Source organism: Bombus affinis, chromosome 8 (assembly GCF_024516045.1).
Source record: "Bombus affinis isolate iyBomAffi1 chromosome 8, iyBomAffi1.2, whole genome shotgun sequence".
Taxonomy (NCBI): domain Eukaryota; kingdom Metazoa; phylum Arthropoda; class Insecta; order Hymenoptera; family Apidae; genus Bombus; species Bombus affinis.
This window is the reverse complement of record NC_066351.1, coordinates 12,194,413-12,216,500: the sequence shown is the minus strand read 5'-3', so window position 1 is coordinate 12,216,500 and position 22,088 is coordinate 12,194,413. Positions and strand designations below refer to the sequence as shown.

The window sequence follows — 22,088 nt, the reverse complement described above, 5'->3', positions numbered from 1 at the left end:
ACGATACCCGCAATGCTGGCGAAACGTCGGATCGAATTTCCACGTAGACAGGAATCGCAGCCGAGAGGCTGGGTGGTCCAATGACAGGAACAATGGCCGCGCGACAGCCCGAAAACGTTAATTCGGTCGTGTCCTTCGCGATCCCATTTCCGAGACGGAAAAGTCGACAGAGGCCGAGCGACGTTAACGCGGCGACGGACGGAAGAATCCGTGGGGTTTCTTTTTTCTTTGCTCGACGATCCGCGTACGCGAGATGGTAATTTGAATTCGTTTCCTGCCCGGTCGGCTGGGAAATTCGCTCGTTTCTGATTTCTAGCTCTCCCTCGATGGCCGTTTCTAAAATAACGACAGTAGCTGTCGCCACGATTCGACGACCAGGCCAATTATCGTCCATCGATCGAACCGAAACGAAACGGCCAGTGTATGGCGAATCGACGGACCGTCCGACTTTCGGTACGTCGCGACGCGTCCTTTCACGTTTCTTTGCGTCTCGTCGCGGAGAAAAAGCAAACGACGGTGTTCGGTGATCGATTCGTCCGCCAAGACAATTTTTATTAGGTTTTACGCGCGATTAATGCAGTTTCGAAAAACAGATAACGGTTGATAAATTGTTATCTGTGCGATGGAAATATTTGTTGGCTATTTTCCTGTGGCAGATGGTAGCCAGTTCGCGTCGACCGGTTGTCGCTCAACTTGAACGTTCCAGCAGCGATATCGCTGCTCTCATGCCGCTCTTGCCGCGCTATCTGGCATTCCAGCCGCCTGGTTGCGGACAGAGATAGATGCTCGATAATTCGGATGGACGCGATGCGATAGGAAAAATGAACCGAGGAATTCCTTATTTTCCGAGCGGTCGATCTCTGACAAACGATTGAGCGTCATCTTGCCTCCAACGTGACGGCTACGGGAGACGCGGTAACGAACACATTTATAGTCGAGAAACATCGGCTGACAATGGCCGAGCGCTCGAGAATTGGGCCGTTCTGTATAGCAAAAGGACATCGGGCTGGAAACAAGGCAATTGCGGAGAGTGGCTGTTTCCCAAGCGAGACCTTCGTTTTCGCGTGATTCGTCGTCAAAGTTGCCGTCCCGATCCAAACGGATCTTTCTACTCAATGTTCTTTGTGACCGTTCTTTGTCGTTCATCGTCTAGACGTTCGCGTCTCCTCTTTGCTCTTGATATTCCGATTGGCGAAAATAAAGTGCCGTGAAACGTCTTGGTCGCGAGGAAAGACGCGCCATTCCGTTTCCATTCTGGAAACTCGCATGGAACGAAGGATGGTCGGCGATGCTATGGGTTAACTCGAGGAGAAATCGAAATTTTCCGCGACTTAGAAATTGGCAGTGCAAGCTTTCGCCCGATATTAGCTGGCGGTGGTGGGGAGCGCGCGCGGATCGCGGGGGATTCTCGAACCTCTTTGTCCTAAATGAGTGAGAAGGCCTTTTCATTTTGAATGCACCGCGAATCTGGGTCAATTCTGGCTACACCCGGCGTCGCTACGCTACACATTGCCTATTTCAGTTCCTCTTTTAACTCTCGGATAATCGAAGCAAAGTCGCCAGGCAATGGCTTTTCCGCCCGAGTTCCGCATTTTCTAGCAACGGCCCGCTTCTTCTCTACAAATTTCGCCTTTCAAGGTCGCTTATCTTTCCGCGATTATTCCCTTCCGTCTCGTCTCCTTTGTCTTCTTCGTCAATCTCTCTTCTTCGTTTTACTCGGCCTCGTATTTGTCGAATCGCTGAGACGCGCGTACCGGGATCGACGCTTCCGTCGGTGGAATAGCCGATTTCTCTCACTGCAGCTGAAATCGCACTGCGCTAAATGGTCGCGCGCGGTAAAATTATCTCTATACTCGGCGGGAATTAATCGTCGCTGTTGCCTCTCGGTGGCAATTATCAGTGGCGAGACGAGTGCAGCTGGAAAATCCAAACATGAACCGGGCCATTGTGTCGCGGTTAGCCGAGAATGGATCTAAGGGATCTGCTTTGTGCCTTTGCCGAGCTATCCGCGGTATTTAGAAGCCTATGTCGCTTCACCGCCCAGCTTCATTGTGTTTTCCAACGATAAACGGCGATCGAGTGTAAGGCGGATAGGAAAACTCGGCTTCTTTCTTAACTCCATCCGACCGGATACAGCAAACGGATTAAGCGAGCGTGTTAATTAAAGAGAAAATCGAACGCGGAAGGTGTACGACGCGAGATTGCCAGAGGGAATTTTGCCTTTGAAAATAAATGCTTGTTTCAGGGAGAGGAGGATGAACCTCCGGAAGCCTTGGACATGGGCTGGCCCAGCAGTCCCAGAAAAAGACTAACGTACATTTTGGTTGCGCCAATTCTGTTCCCTTTGTGGCTGACGTTACCGGACACAAGGACACCCAGAGGTAAGCTGGCGAAAGATGAAACGACACGCTGGATTTCGTGCAGAGTTTCGAACAGAGTCGTTTCCTCAAGATCCTTTAACCTACCGCTGACCCAAGACTTTGTTTCGATTATCGGGAAAGGAGCGTGTATTGTTTCAGACAGCGGGAGCAGTGGGACGAAACGAGAGCAGCGCGCTGCTGCATCCTCGTTCCGTCCAGAGCCAGTAAATTTTTAGCTTTCAGTTTCATAGAGGAATATCAAAGGCATAGTTTGCTCTACTTCGGTTCGCCGTAAAAGACAGTCCTCTCGAGGATCCGTACGAGTTTACGGTTTAACCGTAAGCCAGGGGATTCTTCGCCGAGCAGGCTCCTCTCGTTTCGTTCAGTTTTCCAAAAACCTCTTGTCTTATTTTCCAGGGTAAGTAGATTTTCTATTGATTTTTATTTATTATCTTTGTATCTGACGTCCATGGATCGTTTATGGAGGTATAAAAGAGGGAGCACTAACTTTAAGCGACGAGTGTTACGATTTCATTCGAGTTAATACGGATGCTTTAAAGCAGGTTTGCAGTCGAGCAAAGTGTATCGTTGATACGGTCGAAATTGCCTAAGCTAGCTCATAGTACGGAACGATACGTAATTTAATTTAAACGCCACTTAAACACGACGTGTAATTTAAAATGTTGAAGAATCTCTGCACAGTCAACGGACCGATCGAGAATTTAAAAAATCTAAGATCAGGTTTGATCCTACTCCTTATCCTATATCCAGCATATTCAAAGCGTTAAGAGTATTTTCGTAGCTATGACAAGTTTCGAGCATCGGCTCGTTAATCTTGGAGGCGACGTATCTTCGAAATTTGTGTCGCACGCTCTCAAAGCAATTTCATGTGATTCGATCGTGCCGGATTCCATAATCGAGATGCGTGTTCGAGATTGCGGTATGACTAGAAACGAGTAAAATATTTTAGAGAATTTTTAAAATTCGTCGCGTGCCTGATATTGAGAGACAGCGATTTTAATGCGTTGTTTTTTTTTCTTTTTTTCTACGGTTAAATACGGTCAGCAAATATCGACAACGCGGAGAAAAGTAATACCTAAATCGGTCGTTGTTTCTCGTTTATGCGGTGGTGCATCATTTATGGAGTAGGTGAAATCAAGTACTGTTTTTGCACGCGTGAAACGCGTAACATGACGTTTCGAGATATTAAACGGCAGCGTGTTTTTGACACTCGATCCGCAAAGTCGGAACAAATCGTTTTGAATATTCCAGGCATCGATTTAAGGACGGGTCGTTGTTAACATTTTAAATCATCGACCAACGATAAAAGTTTACTGCGCGCAGAAATTTTTGACGTGTATCTGTTTTAATCAAGCGCGTGATCGAACGATCCATTTTCCTCTGTGCATGACCATCGCGAACGAAAATGTTGCATTGAAAGCGTATGATACGTTTCTCGTGTCGCGGTATCAGCAAAGCAAAACGCCGCTGAAGCGGAATGATGTAATCTTTGTAGGCGAGCGGTTAGTCGATTCACGAGCAAGGAAACTCGCTGCTGAGTCTGTAGAACGTTAGAACGATAATCCAGTGGACCATTCTCCTTGCTCGTCGTTTTCCTTTCTTTTCTTCCTCGGGCATTTAGTTGGGACGTCGAACGTGCTTGCTCGTACGATAATCAAATTTTCCAAAAATAACAAGCGAAATTTTCTTCCGTACTTGACGGTGCAACGAATAATCGGAAGCGGATATTTCCGTCCGCGTGTTGCATTATTTAACGCGACCGTTCGATCGCGCGAACTACGCAGAGATATTCCATTGTCTTCGAAAAAGTTTATTCTCCAGCTATACGATCGTATTTCACGTTCGACCGGATGCCTGTTATTTTCGACTATTAATCTCTGCTTTCTCTCTTACGACCGAGTTACGTCCCCAGCTCTATTGCTTTCTATCGCGTTTTATATTTAATGGCTTTACGTTGGCGGTAAATTTGCATTCGTTGGCCGTTCGCCGTTCCCCGTGGGACGCTCGAAGATACGTTTTCGCTCGTTTTCGTTGATCGATACCGACGCATTCGTGACGTTTGAACTTTTTCAATGTCGCGTAACGCATAGACTCGCCGAATGGACATCGAGATCGAACGATGCAATTAAACGGCGCTGCAAGATGGACGACAGGCGGCACGCGCGTCTGTTATTCAAAACGGTTTCCTGGGCTGCCATCAATCACGGACGTGCTGCATTATCACGGCCTATTAACGGGTCTGCATTTGAAAGCGACACAATGCCAACAACGAAAGATGATATTGACACGCTAATTCCGAATCGACGACTGATTGTTACCTCGCGCTGGCATTCAGCCTGCCGCGACGAGCAGTAGCTTTTCATCGTTACGGAAAATTTCGCCGCGGCCTCTCCGTTTCAATTTATGCCCCCGGAGTCGGCAAACACTCGTTTCTCCGCGATAACTAGCCCGTTCGAAATCGCCACCGAAATAAATCTCGATATATCGTCTCGAACGTTATTTCGTTGTCCCGTGGCTACACGCGACTATAACGAGAAAATAACTTGCTTTAAGAGGGTCTGTTAATTCGAGAAACTCATGGCCGAGCTTTATTCCCTGCACGCTTTCTAAATGCCAGCAGTTCGTTTTCTTTTCCTCATTCTCCAGGTATTCGCTACCGATCTTCGTTAGATATAAATTGGACCCGATGATTAATTGGAATCTCAATGTCAGGGTAATAATTAAGGGGCGCTGCGCGAGTACGCGAAGGTCCGTTTTTTTGCAAGCTCGTGAAGAGGGAAACAGGGCCAAAGCCGAACGCACGAAACGATTCTGTCAGATTTCTCGCGATCAACCTTTTTTCACTGTGATGAATTGTAGCGAGAAATAACAGCGCAGGATCAATGTGGCTACCGAACGAAGGTAACGATGATAACGATAATAACAATGAGAAATTTTGCCTGCGGATGTTATCTTATCGATCCGACAGATACGTATCAAATTTTGATATCTCAAAGTAGAAGAAAAAATGAGAAAGAAGCAGGAACAATTAAAAGGAAGGGAAGCAAAGGTGAAAGGTGAAAGGAAACAGAGGAATTAACGAGTGACAGAGAAGACAAGGGAAAAGAAAAGAAAAGAAAGAAAGAAAGAGGGTTCGTAGTACCTTCTTTTGCTAGAAAGAGCGTAGAATCGCGAGTTTGAGTCTCGTTAAGTCCCTTCATTTTTCTTTCACTTCTATCGTTAGAATAAACGATCTGACGGAAAGCTCGTTCTCGGTAGCAATAATATTAATACCGGCAGGAAATGTTTCGATCCTTATCCACCTTAATGCGGTTGCAAAGATTCCAGCTTAGATTTCGATTGTCGCGATACAGAGTCTTGGGCGTGGTACTTTACAAATCGACTCCCTCTCCTTAAACCAACCTCACGAAAGCCTACGCTCTCACGAAAGTTCGCCGCGATATTCTAAATTCGATGTTCGAGCAAACACGCTTCACAAAAAAGAAAAAGAAGAAATGAAAGAGAGAGAGAGAGGAAAAAGGAGAAACGGCAAACGCGAAGTTTTCCAAAGGAAATAAAGGGGATTCGATTTAAGCAGGATATCCTTTTAACCGGATACGGGGGGAAGGAGGGCGAAGAGCCACGTTTCCGAGGTCAATTCGTCCGTTTTCTTACAGGGAAAAAGTTCTTCGCGGTGACGTTCATCGGCTCGATCTTCTGGATCGCAGCGTACTCGTACCTGATGGTCTGGTGGGCGAACGTCGCCGGCGACACGGTTCGCATTCCGCCGGAAGTGATGGGCCTGACGTTCCTCGCTGCCGGCACCAGCATCCCAGACCTCATCACCAGCGTGATCGTTGCGCGAAAAGGATTCGGCGACATGGCCGTCTCCAGCTCCGTTGGCAGCAACATCTTCGACGTGACCGTTGGGTGAGCTCTATATTTTCCATCTTACACCGGACTCCAACGTATTTCTCTTCTCTTCGTGTCTCCTTTCGATATCTTCGCGAGCATAGCTACCACCACGCGCGAAATTTTCGAAGCTGGTGCACGGAACACGGACGAATGGAATTGAAAGAAGAGTACGACAGCTTGACTTTCGATCTTAGGGATTCTTGGTCGACTTATCCGCGCGTGGCGATCGGTTACGAAAGTAACGCGCACCGGTCGTAACGATGGGCAAGGGAAGCGACGCAGGAAATTGCGAGAGACAAATAAACGCAAGAGCTTGGTTTATTCGGTTCGACTCGACCAGATAATTTATCGATACTTGTTTTGTCTGCAGTCCGATGTAGGTCGCATATGGATTTATACGGCTTGCTCGTAAACGGCCATCGCTCGACGTTATCGAGGACATCGGTTATGGCAATTTTCATGCGGGACACACAATCTGCCACCGACGATAAAGCTCCTGGAAAATCGCGACGCGCTTTACCCAACGTCGATGAAGGAACATCGATTTCCAGCGTTTTTAAAGTTCTGCGAAACCAATTCGCAGACAAGCTAAATACTATTGGGTTGGCAACTAAGTGATTGCGGATTTATCAATACCACCTAATGGCAAAATCCGCAATCACTTAGTTGCCAACCCAGTACATATTAACGTCAAACGAAGAAACGCCAATGAAGATATCGTGTACGCGTTATATCGACGATCGTATTTCCTCTGGCACGAACGTTCCCGTTTGCACATAGAATCGCCAATTGAAATTTAACCGCGTCTATTTCATATCACAATTACGGGAATTTACGTTATAAAGACGGAGATGGGTCGAGATAGATGGTCGGCGCATTATTCTTCAGAAGGCGGTTAAGGCGCGAGTAATAAGATTACGTCACTTTGAGCCAGTGGAATCTCTCGTTAGCCGGTATTCATCTCGGTGAAACACTTTACGACGATCCTCGCCGGGTCTCATACTTGTCTACGATTATTTCAGAGAAATCGAGATCTTAGTTGTATGACGCTTTCAGAGACTCGGGAAGAAAGTCAACGTGGAAAATCCTGCAGACATTTGTCTCGTTCATCGTTCTAAACGTTGTGTCGTGATAATATATAACGATAATACGATAATACAAGGTATTTTAATTATTGTTATATATACATACATAGGAGCTATACGCCTTATAATATACATTGTTCGTTACGGTATGAAAAGTAGTCATCTCGAGAGAACGGATAATGAGCCACGCTTCAAACGAAGGTGTAGAAAACACGGGAAAAGTTGATTTATTCGCAGCAAAGATCAATATGTTTGCAAATTTGGACATTTTTGTCGGCCACGATTTGAGAGCCAATAGAATTACCTTGCAATTTTGGCTATTCATTTAACTTGCTATTCATCGTGCCATTAAGTATTTTATGGTCAACAATTAAACGTTCTTATTAAAGCGTCTGAAGGTTTAAACGGTTTAAGATCGGAGAACAGTCCTGATCGACGGGAGAAAATTTAATTTAATTTAATTTGTTTTGCTCGTCCGACTTTATGTAAATTCCCATATTAACAAAATTGAGAAATTGATCGATCGAGTAATATAAAAAGAATGAAACGAGACCTGACCAGGACACGGTATAGCAGGCTGAAAGCGTCGGCTTTCTTGAAAATTATATTCGTCGTTTAGGGTGGCTGGGATTTTTCGTCGGATATATCGGAAGAAAACTTAAAGAGCAGTCGTCATCGTGCATAGTTTTTCAGCCACAATCTGCACATAGCTCACGCGATTACGAGACTTTTCCTTTCGTATGTCGGATAACACGCGAAGTTTTCTTAAGGTTTTCGATCGATCTGGCCGCGGAGAAAGAAGGTGTCTTTCAGGGAACGGAAATTGCTCGACGTCGGGAACGATTACCCGGTGAAAGGAACCAAAGAAACGATCTTCCGACAGATTCGCCAATCGCCCACCTATTGGAAATATCGGAAACATGTGCACTGGTACAATCTATTTAATTGTATAATACAGATAGGCAGTGGGGTGGGCGGACATTGACCTGAGGTCGTCGGTATCGGCGAACGAAAAGTTTCTTCGGTTCGAGTCTTGATAGAATTTCAGACTGTTTTAAGTATTCCCGAATCATTTAATTATTTAACAAAATCTGGAAACGAGAAACTACGATAAAAGTTACGTCAACGTTTGGCTAGGTAATCGAACCGACGTAATTCCTATGAACTTTTCATTTACGCTACGACTTATACGGAAATCAGTCTCTATATAGACACTGTTCCGTATACTTTTCTTTTAACAAGCTACGGTTACTGCATACGATAAACTAAGCGTACTTCGTTTGCATTTATTGCTTTTCTATAACGTAAAACGTAGATATCATTGAAGATAAATAACATGATTGGACGGAAGATCTACGTAAGCGATTTTTAATACGTTTACAATCCTTCTAAAAGAGGGTTGCTGTGTATCGGAAACTGTTCGCCAACATAAAGAAAGAAATCGTCCTTCAAACTTGGAAAATATATTATCTTTCTTCTCGGGCGGAGCGATACCGCCAGAGGATTTAAATATCCATTATTCCGCGGTAGTTAAATGACATTCAGATTCGAGATGATTAAATTACAAAGTTTCGAGACTCGGGGAGCTCTCGTGCGCCTGAAATTCTTCGAGATGGTTAAACGTGTCGCGATTTTGAAAATTCCCATCGAGTCGAGACACATGGTCCGACTGGGGTTCGCGCGAGCCGAATTGTTGGAAAACTCGGAAAGCAGCAGAATCGGCCGGCCGTTAGCTAGTTATTGTACGAATAGAATTCAAGCGTATAAATTGGAATTTCACCGATGATCAAACGAAGCCAAGAGGAGACGCGTAGAATTGGTCATCGCGCCAGCCCATTCAAGTATTCTCGCTATTCCTCTGTAATAACGTTCGCGATTTACCATTCGCCATTCGTTTCTCCCTCCAACCGTCCTCTTCCAAGCACACACGCGCACACATCCTCGCCGGGATTATTATATCGTTGGCGCGTGAAATAGCAGAAATACCAATGCCAGACGCGACTCATTTTCCACGATGATATCAGAGAGGCTCTTCGACGATCCTTTTCCTCGTCCGCTGGCAAAGAATCATCCCCTCGCCCGCTAGATTCGTCCGCAAATATTTTCTCGGTTACGACGCGCTGGATCGTACTCGCCGATACCGGTATCTTCGCCAGAGGAAAACGAATAATCGAAGCTTGACCGCGAGAGTAGCGCGCAGGCTGCGAAGCAAGTTGTTAGAAGTAATCGAGTTAATTAATTTAATCGTCTTAATGGCGATAAACTTCGATGGGTAAAAGTTTGTCTGGAAAGTGGGGCGATAGCGATCCGAGGGCTCGGGGAATCGACCTTATCAGCCAGAACGATATATCCAAGCGGAATCCGAACTGATGCTGCGGATAATCGTCTTAGAGACAATAACAAACTCGAATGGAAATTACGGTGGTTACGCGTACGCCTGCTTCGCGATAACGATAAACGCAAACAGAGTTTCGTCCTGGTAGCTGAATTTTTTCTCGACCTGAACCAAGCAATCAGTCAACCTCTTTCTCCTATCCCCCGAAGCGTTACGCGTTTGCAGGTGAGACGCGACGATCTATTCGACATCAATTTGGCACCGCGATTTACCAAAACGCGCGCATTCTCTTAAACACAGCCACGAAGAAGGTTACCGTTTTTGGGCGCGCATTTCCTGGCCAGCGGATTCGACATTCGGCGGCCTAGTCGATGGAAGATCGATTCGTTCGCACGCATCCGTTGCAGGCGCGCCAGCTGGCAAGTTGCCCGAGAGGAAAACGGGGTAAAATACGAAAGGGCGCGTGCGTATCGCGCAAGACGCGATTCTACTTTGAAGATTGCGATTAGAAGCGGCCGGACGCGTAGATAATGCAAGACGATTCGGCGTGAAACAACAGACGCGTCTGCCAAATGCGATTTATCGAATGCATCGGACGTTTCTGCCGCGTTTTCCTTTAATATCCGTGTTCGCGGCCAGGAGCAGGAACAGATAGCGAGTAAACTGACAAGCGACGGGATAAAGAAAATTCGGCCAGGTCGAATCCTTTGGTTACGAGGATGACGTATATACCGGATGCTGGGAAATCTTTCTTCCGACCGAAAAGTTCCGATTTGCTTCATCGTCAGGCAGAACGAGGTCACGGGCCATTTGGTTAAAAATAGTCGAGTCTGAAATATTTACGTATCGAAAAGAATCGTCGAGCGTTTCAAAATATTTCCCATATAGATACAAAAATATAGGACGTTTGCTCTAGCTAGTTGATAAAACCATAGAACAGGATTAACAGATAGCGAAATTCGACTGGATTTTCCGTTGTATTTCTGTTCTCAGGCTTCCGGTACCGTGGCTGCTGTACGGCTTGATCTACGGAAAACCCGTGGAGGTGAACTCGGTGGGCATGGTGTGCAGCATAGCGATCCTCTTCTGCATGCTGTTGTTTGTCATCATGAGCATCGCCTGTTTCAAGTGGCGAATGAACAAGGGCCTCGGGTTTACGATGTTCCTCCTCTACTTCGTCTTCGTTGCCGTCTCGCTGATGTTCGAGTACGAGTTCCTGGTCTGTCCAGCCTAGGAACGCGAACCAACCGAGCGATCCAGTGGTCCAGCAGAGACGGTAGATGGACGCACATTTACGGGTCTCGTCATCGTCATTATCATCGTCGTCGGCGAATCGTCCACGGCCGATGAGAACAATCTTCCTCGAGCGCCGCATCGATCGAAAGAGGAACGACAGACAACAGCCTTCCCGAAATAACAACCGAAACAGTGTTGATGCATCACATCCCCTTCCCTCGTTCCCTAAAGAATCTCGTTACTCTCCCATCGCCGGTTTAACGATTAAACGGTTATTACACGTCACCCAGGTTACGAAGCGTTTTTGTTCTAGTCGAGATACGTGTAAATATTGTAAAAACCTTGAAATACCTGAAACAAAATACTCGTCTCGTTAAGAATTTTAGCGGCGAATTCTGTTCGACGAACAGCCGTAGTCGTCGCTTTGTCTGAACACAGCGAGCGCGTCGGCCAATCGTGCCAACGATCGCGCCAACTGTATCTACGTTTGCGTAATCTAGAGAGAAACGGATCGCTACGATCTCATTCCTTTTTGTCATTTCTTCTTCCTCCGACGCTACTTCTTCTTCTTCTTCTTCTCCTACCGTTTCTTCTTTTATCTCTTCTCCGTAATTCTACTCCTTGTTACTTCTACTCCTATTCTACCGCTTTTATACCACATTGTTTCTTCCCACGATACTTATCCTAGATGTAGCGTCTCGATTCAAACAACTCGCTCGTCGAAGCCACTCGTTAGACTCTCGCACGCTCGAAGCTCGACGAAACGCCGCTTACCAACGCGATTTCTCTCGAGGATCGTCGAACGCACGACCGAGTTTAGAGGTACCGGTTTACCCGCGGCAGAAAGCATCCGATACGTCGATGTTTTCGCTTTGATACGCGACTCGTCAAGTGGCGTTAGTCGAACTGCCAAATTGTTCCACGATGGAAACAATGAATTCGATACCGTGTGAAGTAAAATATATCGATCGAACGAATGCCCGATTCGTGCCGCGAGTTCCCGATCGCGATCTAAAACCGGTTGACGCGATTTCATCCGCCGTGTAAGCGATCGACGATCTCTCGTTGCACAGTGAACGGCCTGACGGCTCGCTGATTTCTCTCTATAAAGTGCAACACTTTCTTTTCGTCTATAACCGTAGCTACCGTAGCCAAATCTACTCTGTCGTGTTCGTAAAATCTGCACGGACGCGCTTCCGACGCTCGACGCTTCGTTTTCGAATTCGTTACACGCGATAGCGTTAGGCAACGTTTCCCTTTCGCGGTGTATTTTTAGTCACGCGCGAAGAACAAGGCAACTGTCGGAACAACGTTGCGAAAAATTCATTCAGGGACAAAACATGCGAGTGACAAACGTTCCGGCTAATTGGCCAGCAGCGTGTCACTTCGATTAATCGTTCGAAACTCGCAAAGCCGTTCGATCCGCGTTGTGTTTGCTCGATACCATTGTTTCGCCTAACGCTATCCCCCGAGGCCGTTTTTTCCGCGTGCGGCTCCGCGAAATTACATTGTCTCGCGAACGAAAACAGTGGCCGTGGGAGGAAAGAGACGGCGCGCGAGGGTCGGAACCATGACGAAACGCGGCGAACTCCGGCTCGCCTTCAATCGATCGGCCACACGTCGCGTTTTCATTGACCGAAAACGAATCCGCCGATCGTCAGCGCTCTAACGTTGTACGCAGAGAACGGAAGCGCCGATTCGGATCGCGAATCGCCGAAACGACGGTGGATCGATCGATCGTTTCGACCATAGAAAATTTATTATCTCTCTTCTAATTATTCTACGCATGTAAGAATATCTTCGGTATTTTGAAAGAATCGCCGACGTTGAAATCGAAAAAAGACCACCCTCGTTTCAGCAACGATTTTACCGGTAGAACACGCGCCTCCGGTTTCCGGCGTGCCTGTTTTTAACTTCGATTAATAGTTATTCAAATAATCTACGTAAGAGACACGAGAAGAAATCGAATCTTCCTAAACGCGTAGCGAAACTGGCGAAACGCAGTCTCCGAGCGGAACGTCGTGCAGTCGACTCGAACGTCATTCGAATCGAACACCCGCGACGCTTGCTCTGCACCTCTCTCTTGATGGTATTCAGTTTGCGATCGAGTCGCTGCACACCGTTCTTTCTCCGTAGAAGAGTAACGCTAATGAAACTCCAATACCGGAGATCACGGGGCAAGTAGAAAAGTCAAACGCTCGAGGCAAAAACGAAAAAGAGACATTTTGGTTACTCGAAGGAAGAAGGAGAGAAAAGAGCGTGGTTCCGTGATCCTGGATCGAAAGCGATTCTCACTAAGCTATCTTTCGCTAACACTCTTTCGAGTTTTCGATGTCACGCTACGTACGTTTCGAGCGCGTAGATTATAAACAAATAGGTATAAACGTGATATCGACTAAGATAAGGATACTGAAAGCGGAAAAGGTGAAATCGCAGCGCGACTGCGGTTCGACGAGAGGATTAAAAGGAACGACGTATATATCCGGAACCGCCTGAACGCCTAACAGCGGCCTAGCTTTTTACTAAAGAAGAAAAGAAAAAAAAACAGGGAAAAACACAAAAAAAAAAATACTCGCACGACGCAAAATGCTGTTTGCGGATGCAGAGAATCAAATCGTAACGAGCAGAGACCAGAAATCACGGTGAACCGGAGAAGAAACGGAGTAGAAAATGACAAGCGAACCTAACCGATTCGGTAACGAAACTAAACGAGAATTCACTTCGCGCATACTTCAAACGTTGTCACACTTTTGTATACTCTCGACTATCGAAACTAAGAGGAGGAACCATCGCGGTTCACGGTTCAAGCAGCTTTACGCTCTAAGAAGCGAGCTCGTGTTTGCGGCGCGTTCACCGTACCCGCGAATCGTAGTTGTTCTACTCTTTAGCCGCTGCTACATCTCGTTAATATCTCGTTCTCGCTCTTCGCTACCGGACTCTTACGAAAAACGTCCGTAGCCGGGTGCTGTTTGACTCTCGCGTTTCACCGACTTTTACATCTTCTAGCATCGAACTAATCTTACGCTTCTACTACTATTACGATAATTCTACGTTGATCCGTGGCGATCGGCCGTGGTAACGCGTTCTCGAGGACCGACTTGGCGATAGCTCGAAGAAAGAAGAGGAACGTTCTATCGGAAAAGATGCGATCGCCGATCGTCACGTGGTTATTACGCTGCGTCGCGTCTAATTGTCAGCCGTGTTCGCCTTATCGTCTACCGATACTACTTCAACGAGGAAGTTTCGTAGTCTGTCGAGAAACGAACGGACTAGGCGTTCGTCACGCACATTCTCGCCAAACGCTGGGTGGCTTTCATCGATCCTCTCGCAATCGCGGATCGTTCTTTCGAAAGTGGGCTCTCGATCGTGCCAGTTTCCATCGAGAAAATCGCAGGATCAAACGGGAAAAGGCGAAGCGTTCCCGAAGCGTCCGAATGAAAGGTACGGGAAGGACAATGAGAAAGTGAATGCAGCGGCTTCTCGCCAGACGATTTGACATAATGAGCGAGCAACAAGCGCGTAAATATAACGACGAAAGCAGGAGAGGAACCTTTAGCGCGAAGTAGCTGGTAGGACGTAGCGTTTCTTAATAGTTTCGTAAACGATTACAAGAAGCAAGTAGCGAAAGATGCACAATACGATCTTCCCGAAGTACCGATCACCGATTAACGAAACGATTAAAGGATACCAGAAAATGTACATACACACACGTGCGTACACGGACACACACACACACACACACACACACATATACGCGAAGACACGTACAGACATATGGAAAGAAGAGAAACAAACGGCGGCGCCTCTTTTTTGCAATTTAGCATTTTTAGTACCACGCCGAGGAAGAGAGTGAAAGAGTGTGTATGTAGAAGAGAGAGAGAGAGAGAGAGAGAGAGAGATTTCGTGTAGCTTCGATTATTATAAACGTTTTCAATCAAACATTTGTTATCGTAGCGCGTACTGATACCGTAACGATCGATTATTATTATTATACAAAGCTCGTCGAAACATAGAAAAATCACACGCAACCAACAGGTTCAACGCTGGCGACGTTTGATCGTCGCAGAAGCGATCCGACCTGCGTCGAGCACGGGTGTGGCCGAGGCCGCGAACGAAGTAACGCAATCCCTCGAGCTTCCGGCCTTCCTCTCGTACGAATTCCTCTTGCATTCGATCACCGACAGAGAACGAACGATTGACAAAGAAAGCCGAGCATCGTCTCTATGAAACAAAAGTTCTTCCTGGATTCAACGACGAGAAATTTCGAAGCGAATCGTCCGGATGGGTAACGAAACTCCGTACGTTCTTTTCGCGGAAATTTCTCGTCCCGAATCGAAATCCTGTACAAAACGGAACGCAACGTAGTTTAACGTATTCGTGCCCTTAAGAGAAAAGAGGGTAACGATAAATAGAGAGTTCGTTAGGTTGTTCTCGTTGAAACGAAAACGGATGAACGGGAAATCGCGTGATAAGGCGAAGGTCAGACGGGCGAAATGCTCGAAGCTCGGGGTATTATCGCGCTCGTAATTTGTACTTTATAATACTTTAGGATAAACATCGTTGAGGGTTGAAAGGGGACATCGAGTTTCAATTCTAATCTTTGAATTTTCGACGCGCGTCTCGCCGTGAGACGTAACGGGACACACATCGTTGCGGCCGATCCCATATTTAACGGCTCGAGATTCATTTTTATATATTAAAAGAGAAAATAAAAAAAGAAACAAATACGCGTATGTAAGAGCGATCGTTCAAGTCGAATCTTGCGTTGTCGAAGACGTCAGTACACGAATGCTACCGGTGCCAGTGTTGACCGAAACCGTGTGTTGCGAATTGTGTTCATGGTTCAAGAGTAAATTCCTCCGTTTTCTTTCGCCGTGTTCGGGACGCATGTAGATCTAAGCCGATGGAAAAGGTTCCTTTTGTTCGACCGATGGAAACAGGAGAACGAGGAAGGAAGGATCTTATCGAAGTATATTTTACGACCCACTTTCTTTTCAACGCGATCGTCATCGCGGTTGCCCTAATTTCTTTTTCTTTTTCCTTTCGCTCTCGTCTCTTTTCGTTATTGTATTCTAAATACGGCAGCGATAAAAAGGAAAAAAATATACGCGCGTCAAACACCGTTGGTTGATTCTTTACACAACCGTTGTGTAATTCGTATCACGGGATCAGGCTCGTTCGTTCGAGAAATTTTTATTCTATTCTCGTATCGCGATTCTTCGAGCATCCGCGAATAACGAGACGGGGACAGCAGCTCTTCGTCAAATAACACAAACGGAGTACCAATGTGAATCGAGGGAATTCGGACGTGTCATGCGAAACACTTTCGAGCGAACGTGGTCTCGAGGAAAACTCAATACCGCGACGATAGAGCCGAATGACCATAAACCTGTCGAACGGTTTGCATCCTTCGCGATACGAGACGACAAACTTCTTCCCTCTGTATGACGTACGGTCGTATTGAAAATATTGCTTTCCATCCCGATAACGTTGCTTTAATTATCGTTATATGGTTTATTTAAAAGTAGGAAAGGAGACGGGGAGAAAATGTGGAAGAGAAGGATCGGGAGTAAGAGCGCGAGCGCGTACCAGAACGCACGAGAGAACGAGAAAAATAATTGTGAGCTTGAATGTATGTAGATAGGGGTGTGAGTGAGTGAAAGAGAGTGAGGGACAGAAGGCGGGGAGGAGAGGGGAGGGGTTGTGGAAGAAAACCGAACAGAAGAGAACAGAAATTCCGCTTACAAAGGCTTAAAAATACATTCTCTTGGCAATGACAAGGCGCGAACGCACATATCAAAGAGAAGGAGACGCTGACGATTTAATAAAGTAACTAAATACTTAGCGATATTATTAGATACTTATATTGTAAGATACTTAGGGAAAAGTTAAAAAAGAAAAAAAGGAAAAGGATAAAGGTGTTACAAAGTTTCTATATATGATTAAAGATTATATTATTAAATACGTATTATATGTATATATATAGTATATATATATATAGTACATATATTATATATATCGTATACACATATAGGTGCGCATCTATATGTATATACATATAGATATTATATATACATATACTGTTTCCGGGTGGTGATCGAGCCTGTCGAACGATTCGATCGCATGCAGATTGCTGATCGTTGTTGGACACGCAGTGGCGGGCGCGGGCGCGCGCACACACTTACACACGCACATCGCACTACGTATACTATAAGACGTGTGTGCGCGCGTGCGAAAGTTGTACGCGTGAAAGATGCCAGTTAATTATCGATCTTCGGCGTATGCTATACGTTCTCTTACGATTAGTTACACGCAACAATACAGGTGCTCGCTTGTAACGTGCGCGCGCGCGTGCGCGTGTACGCACGACACACACACATATATATATATATATAAATATATACATATACGTGTGATATCGTTTGTTCCGATTTTTCTTTTTCACGTATGTTATATACAAAGCACACGTATATATATATATATATACATATATTTACATATATATATACGTATATACATATATATATATATATATATATTTTATGATTGTCGTTGTTGAATTCGTCGCATTACATAGGGTTTTACCCCCGTCCATCGCCGCAGTAGTAGACGTACTGGATACGACGTAATTGAGAAAAATAAAACTTCGGATTTTACGAGGTAAACGGATGACGAGAGAAACCTAGGTTACCGCAGAATCTTAGATGAAAATGGATAAAGTAACAAAATATTATAAATAATTATACTATTATACATTATATACATACATTATCTACATACTTATATACATAAAGACGCATATAAATATGTAAAGGTCTAACGTTGTATACGTCGGGATGAGAGAGTCCGAGGATAGGATGATTTTATTACGGCAACGCTTTCTTTCGCTCGTGCGTGCGTATATATTTGATAACTGTCGCTCTTCTCTTAACCCTTTCTCTGCCCTTGAGTATTCGCTCCACGCGCGCCATATATCCCCGCGATCGTTCCCTTCCAAATCACACACCTTTTACATCGGTATGTGGATCTTGATCGCTTCCCCGATACGATGCGAGTAGATGAAAAGATCGTGTCGCGATACTCCGCGCTTCGGGATCAGAAGGGCCGTTGGATCAACGATCTATGAACTTATTTCTTCGTTACTCGATCTATGATGGTAAATAGAATATTTTTATGAAACTATCGTTCTAGCGACACGACCGTAGAATAATTTCAAAGCTACATTGTTAAATTACTGTTCACCGATTGTTATATCAACGTTTATCTATTGTTTTTTATCGTACAAACGACGACGTAGAGAATTAGAAGGAAAAGAAATTTTTCTAAAGGAAAAGCGTGGAGTTGGAGAATGACGACAGTACTAGGGTTAAGTTGGAACGTACAAAGGTCGATTTTCTGTTTTTCGCGGATATTTAGGATACATGCGATTAGACGAAACCAGCCTAGTACGTGTATATACATGTATATGTATATGTAGATGTATCTATATGTACATGTATATATACACAAACACACACAAACATATATATGTATGTATATGTGTGTATATATATATATATATATTATGTACACTTTCACATATACACAGGCGTACACGTACAACACACCACACATACACAAATATACACATATGTATAAATATAAATATGAATTTTACTACGGATTGCAGCGTGCACGTGCAATTTGATCGGGAAACAACGAGGTCTCGATAAGCGTTCGATTTGACGATTTTTGTGATACCTGTCAAATATGTAAACGGCAAATCGATCTTCTCGATAGACGACCACGCTTTTCGTTTGTCTCAGTCACGATGTAATTTCGTACGGATACCGGTACGAGAGTATTTTCAACGGGGACAAGACAAATGCTGCACCAACGACCATATTATTTACACCTCACGCAGGATGATTTTCGGCTTATATCTAGAGAAATCGCTGATCGCGTGCGAGTTGAACGTTAACGAGGATATTACACGCAAGATAGAAAAAAGAAAAAAGAAAAAAGGAAACAAAATCAGTACGGTGAATATCTCGCAGGAAGATAAATAAATAAATGAAGATATAACAGGCTGATGTTAAAGAGAAATGTCGCGGTAGAACCGATAGCGAACGAACATTTAGGATCGGTAATTGAACGTAGCCGATTACAACGGCTTTTCCTTTCTTCTGTCTTGTTCGATCGTAAAAAACATATTTCACGTTATCTGGTCGATTACAATCGAAATTGTTACAGTTTTACAATTACAATCGATTTGTTCTTTTATTCGAAATATCGAAATCTTGGAGTCTGTTACAGTTCGCTGGGGGATTTTAATTAAACGTCGTGTGGTGATCGTTAACGAAAATTGGTGATCGGCCGAGTCAACGATCGATCGGATACTCGACTTTCGTTCGACGTGTCGGTGCTATCGCGACTGATAACACGTGCAATAAAATAGAATATGTAAACAATATTAATATCATTATATACAACATTTTTACGGCATATACGAATACGATGTAGAGAAAACAGATGAAAACAAGTTTAGGATAATATTACTTGTTGTTGTCTACCATAGCGTTGTAGTTATATACAATACAGGTAGGAAATTATAGGCAAGCCGAAGCGAATGAGAGGGAGAACGAGTGCGAGAGTGTAATGGAACTGAGAGTAAACGCGTATGAACGATGTACGAGTGTGTGCTAGAGAAAGAGAAAGAAAGAAGGAGAGAAAGAGATGTGAATGAGACGAGAGAAAAAGAGAGGAGAAAATTTGATGCAATTGACGAGCGTACATGTTATTATTACGTAATAGCAACTATATATATATTCACATATATATGTATTGTACATATACCTATGTGTATATATATACATACTTGAGAAAGCTGCTTACTTGGAAGCAACCAACACCAACGGAAGGAAACAAAAAAATCAATGATTAACATTATATACAGAAGTCTATACATATAAACTTCAAAGAACGTGTGCCTATGTGCGCACGTGCGTACGCGCGCGTACGTGCGGACACTCGACAACCCCGAATCCACCCGATTCCCACCTCCTGCCCAACCGATCACCCTCCTCCGCAGCCTCTCTCTCCTTCCTCAACTCTGACATCCATCTATCCCCCTCTCTGCCCCTTCACCCTCATCTGTCCATCCATCCATCCATCCATCTATCCATCCATCTATCCCTTCTCCCCTACCCTTCATCCTTTCTCTTCCTGTCTTTCTGTATCTCCCTCCATTCTACTTCACACGCACTTGCGCACATATCCATGACGCATTACCGTAGCCGTGTTGTGTAGGGAATGTCTTTAACGAATAAGATACGATTTCTCATGTTACATGTTATAAGAAGCAAAAAAAAGAAAAAAAAAAACGAAGCAGCAAAAGTAACTCAAAAAAGAAAAAAAAAAGATAATAACGAGACAAATCTCTTCTCCGGTCAGTTGCAGGATCGCTCGAACGTTGTCGAATCAATAATCCTGTAGACGATTCCGTGTTGTGTCGAAAAAAAAAGAAAGAAAGGAAAAAAAGAAAGAAGCAGGGAAAAGATAGAGAAAAGAGGAAAGGAAGAAAGGAATACGTGACACGAGAGAAAAGGCGAAGGGAACTTTCGTTGAGGAATGTACGCATATACTCTGTACATTACAAGTTGTTCGTATTCATTATTATTGTTATTATTATTATCGCTACGATTATTATAATTATTACTATTATTGCTACAGATATGTGTATATATGTATACATGTATAGCAGTGTGTATATACATATAGACACGTATTACGCGTGTTTTGCCAGCCGCGGTGTTCCTTTATTCGTGGCTCAACTTTTTTCCCCTCTTTCCAGCCGACCCACTTGCTATGCCACAGCCAATGATCGTGCTTTTCTCGGAGCAAAAGAAAAATCTACAAGTCGATTAACAAACCGGCCGAAATATGAGAAAATGAGAATGCGATTGAAGATGCCATCGGGATAGGTTGACGCGTTCAATCGTTCATCATTCCGTTTCGTTGCCATCCTATTGAAATTAAAGATTTTTCGTTTAAAATGAAATTACAAAAAGTTAGAGTATGTTAGTTGTTTCATTTTACGTTCAAAGACGATACGATTACCGAAATGCATACTCGATGTTTCGTTATTCTATTCGTTTGAGACGTCAGCTTATAAAAGTATGTATGTATTTCTCTAGAGAATGCCATCACGCAAGGGTGCATGTAGAATGTACATACATATCTTTAGAAAAGTTCCTTTGAAATCACTTTTCAAGTTCTTAAAGTTGCTTTCTCTTGTTCCATCGCTACGATGATATCACTTCCCTTGCTTATTGAAAAATATTTAACACTTTGTACTTTGATCTATCTACGTGTTTCTGGTTTTTTCCATTTACTAATTGGACGATGAAAAATTAAAAAAAATATTCCATTATTTTGTTCAATAGAGCTAATCGAGTATGACATTCTAGTCTAAGATATTTTCTTGGATATTTTTATTTTTTCGTTCTAAAGTATTAGTCTTAAAAATGAAAATATATCGTGCTATCGGGATAATCTCGATCGAAACGTCAGCATATGGCATAAGAAGGAGAAAATGAGACGAGAGGATGCACGATCCGCGAACAATCGGATATGCGGGTCAACGATGTCAGCCAGCGTTGTGACCAGTTTTTCCTTATACTTAACTTTGACCGAGAGAGTCCTCACGGCACGGCGTAGATGGAAAAGTCGGGCGGTGGGTTATCGATCATTAAGAACCAGATATATATGCATTATTCCGTACCAAGTACGGCTAGAGCTATCGAGTAATTTAATATAGAATTAAAACAGTCAACTGTATCGCGATTAACGGAGCACGAACGAAGAAAGGCCTGCATCGACCATCTTTCCTCCACACTTTTAACCCGATTTCCCGTTCCTTCCGAAAAAAAAAACCCAGTTCCCGTTATTCTAATATTCCTGCCTCCCTCTAACCCTCAACAAAAACAGAATAACATATTGTAATCTATTGTAGATTGTTGTAGATAAATTATACGGTTTGACCGTACATTGTTACTTTTTGTCGACAATATAAAATACACAGATATATAAGTAATTAACGCCTTGTTCCAGTTATTTCATTCTTCGTTTGATACACTTTATGGTGATGACATTATGGAAAAGGAAGATAATTCAATT

At 44.2% G+C, this 22,088-nt stretch overlaps 1 protein-coding gene across 3 annotated transcripts in view; it reads left to right on the top strand.

The window, feature by feature from the left end:
- The window catches only part of LOC126919303 (sodium/potassium/calcium exchanger Nckx30C), a 51,693-nt gene extending 29,684 nt beyond the window's left edge, over window positions 1-22,009 (top strand). For 2 of the 3 annotated variants that reach the window (XM_050728301.1, XM_050728300.1), the window contains exons 5-7: window positions 2,246-2,381; window positions 6,038-6,290; window positions 10,689-22,009. In XM_050728301.1, the coding sequence (XP_050584258.1) occupies window positions 2,246-2,381; window positions 6,038-6,290; window positions 10,689-10,929 (630 nt within the window). In that variant the 3' untranslated portion in view covers window positions 10,930-22,009. The remainder of the gene's footprint in view (window positions 1-2,245; window positions 2,382-6,037; window positions 6,291-10,688) is intronic. The other variant, XR_007711547.1, reaches the window with a different exon arrangement.
- The last annotated feature ends 79 nt before the right edge of the window (window positions 22,010-22,088 follow it).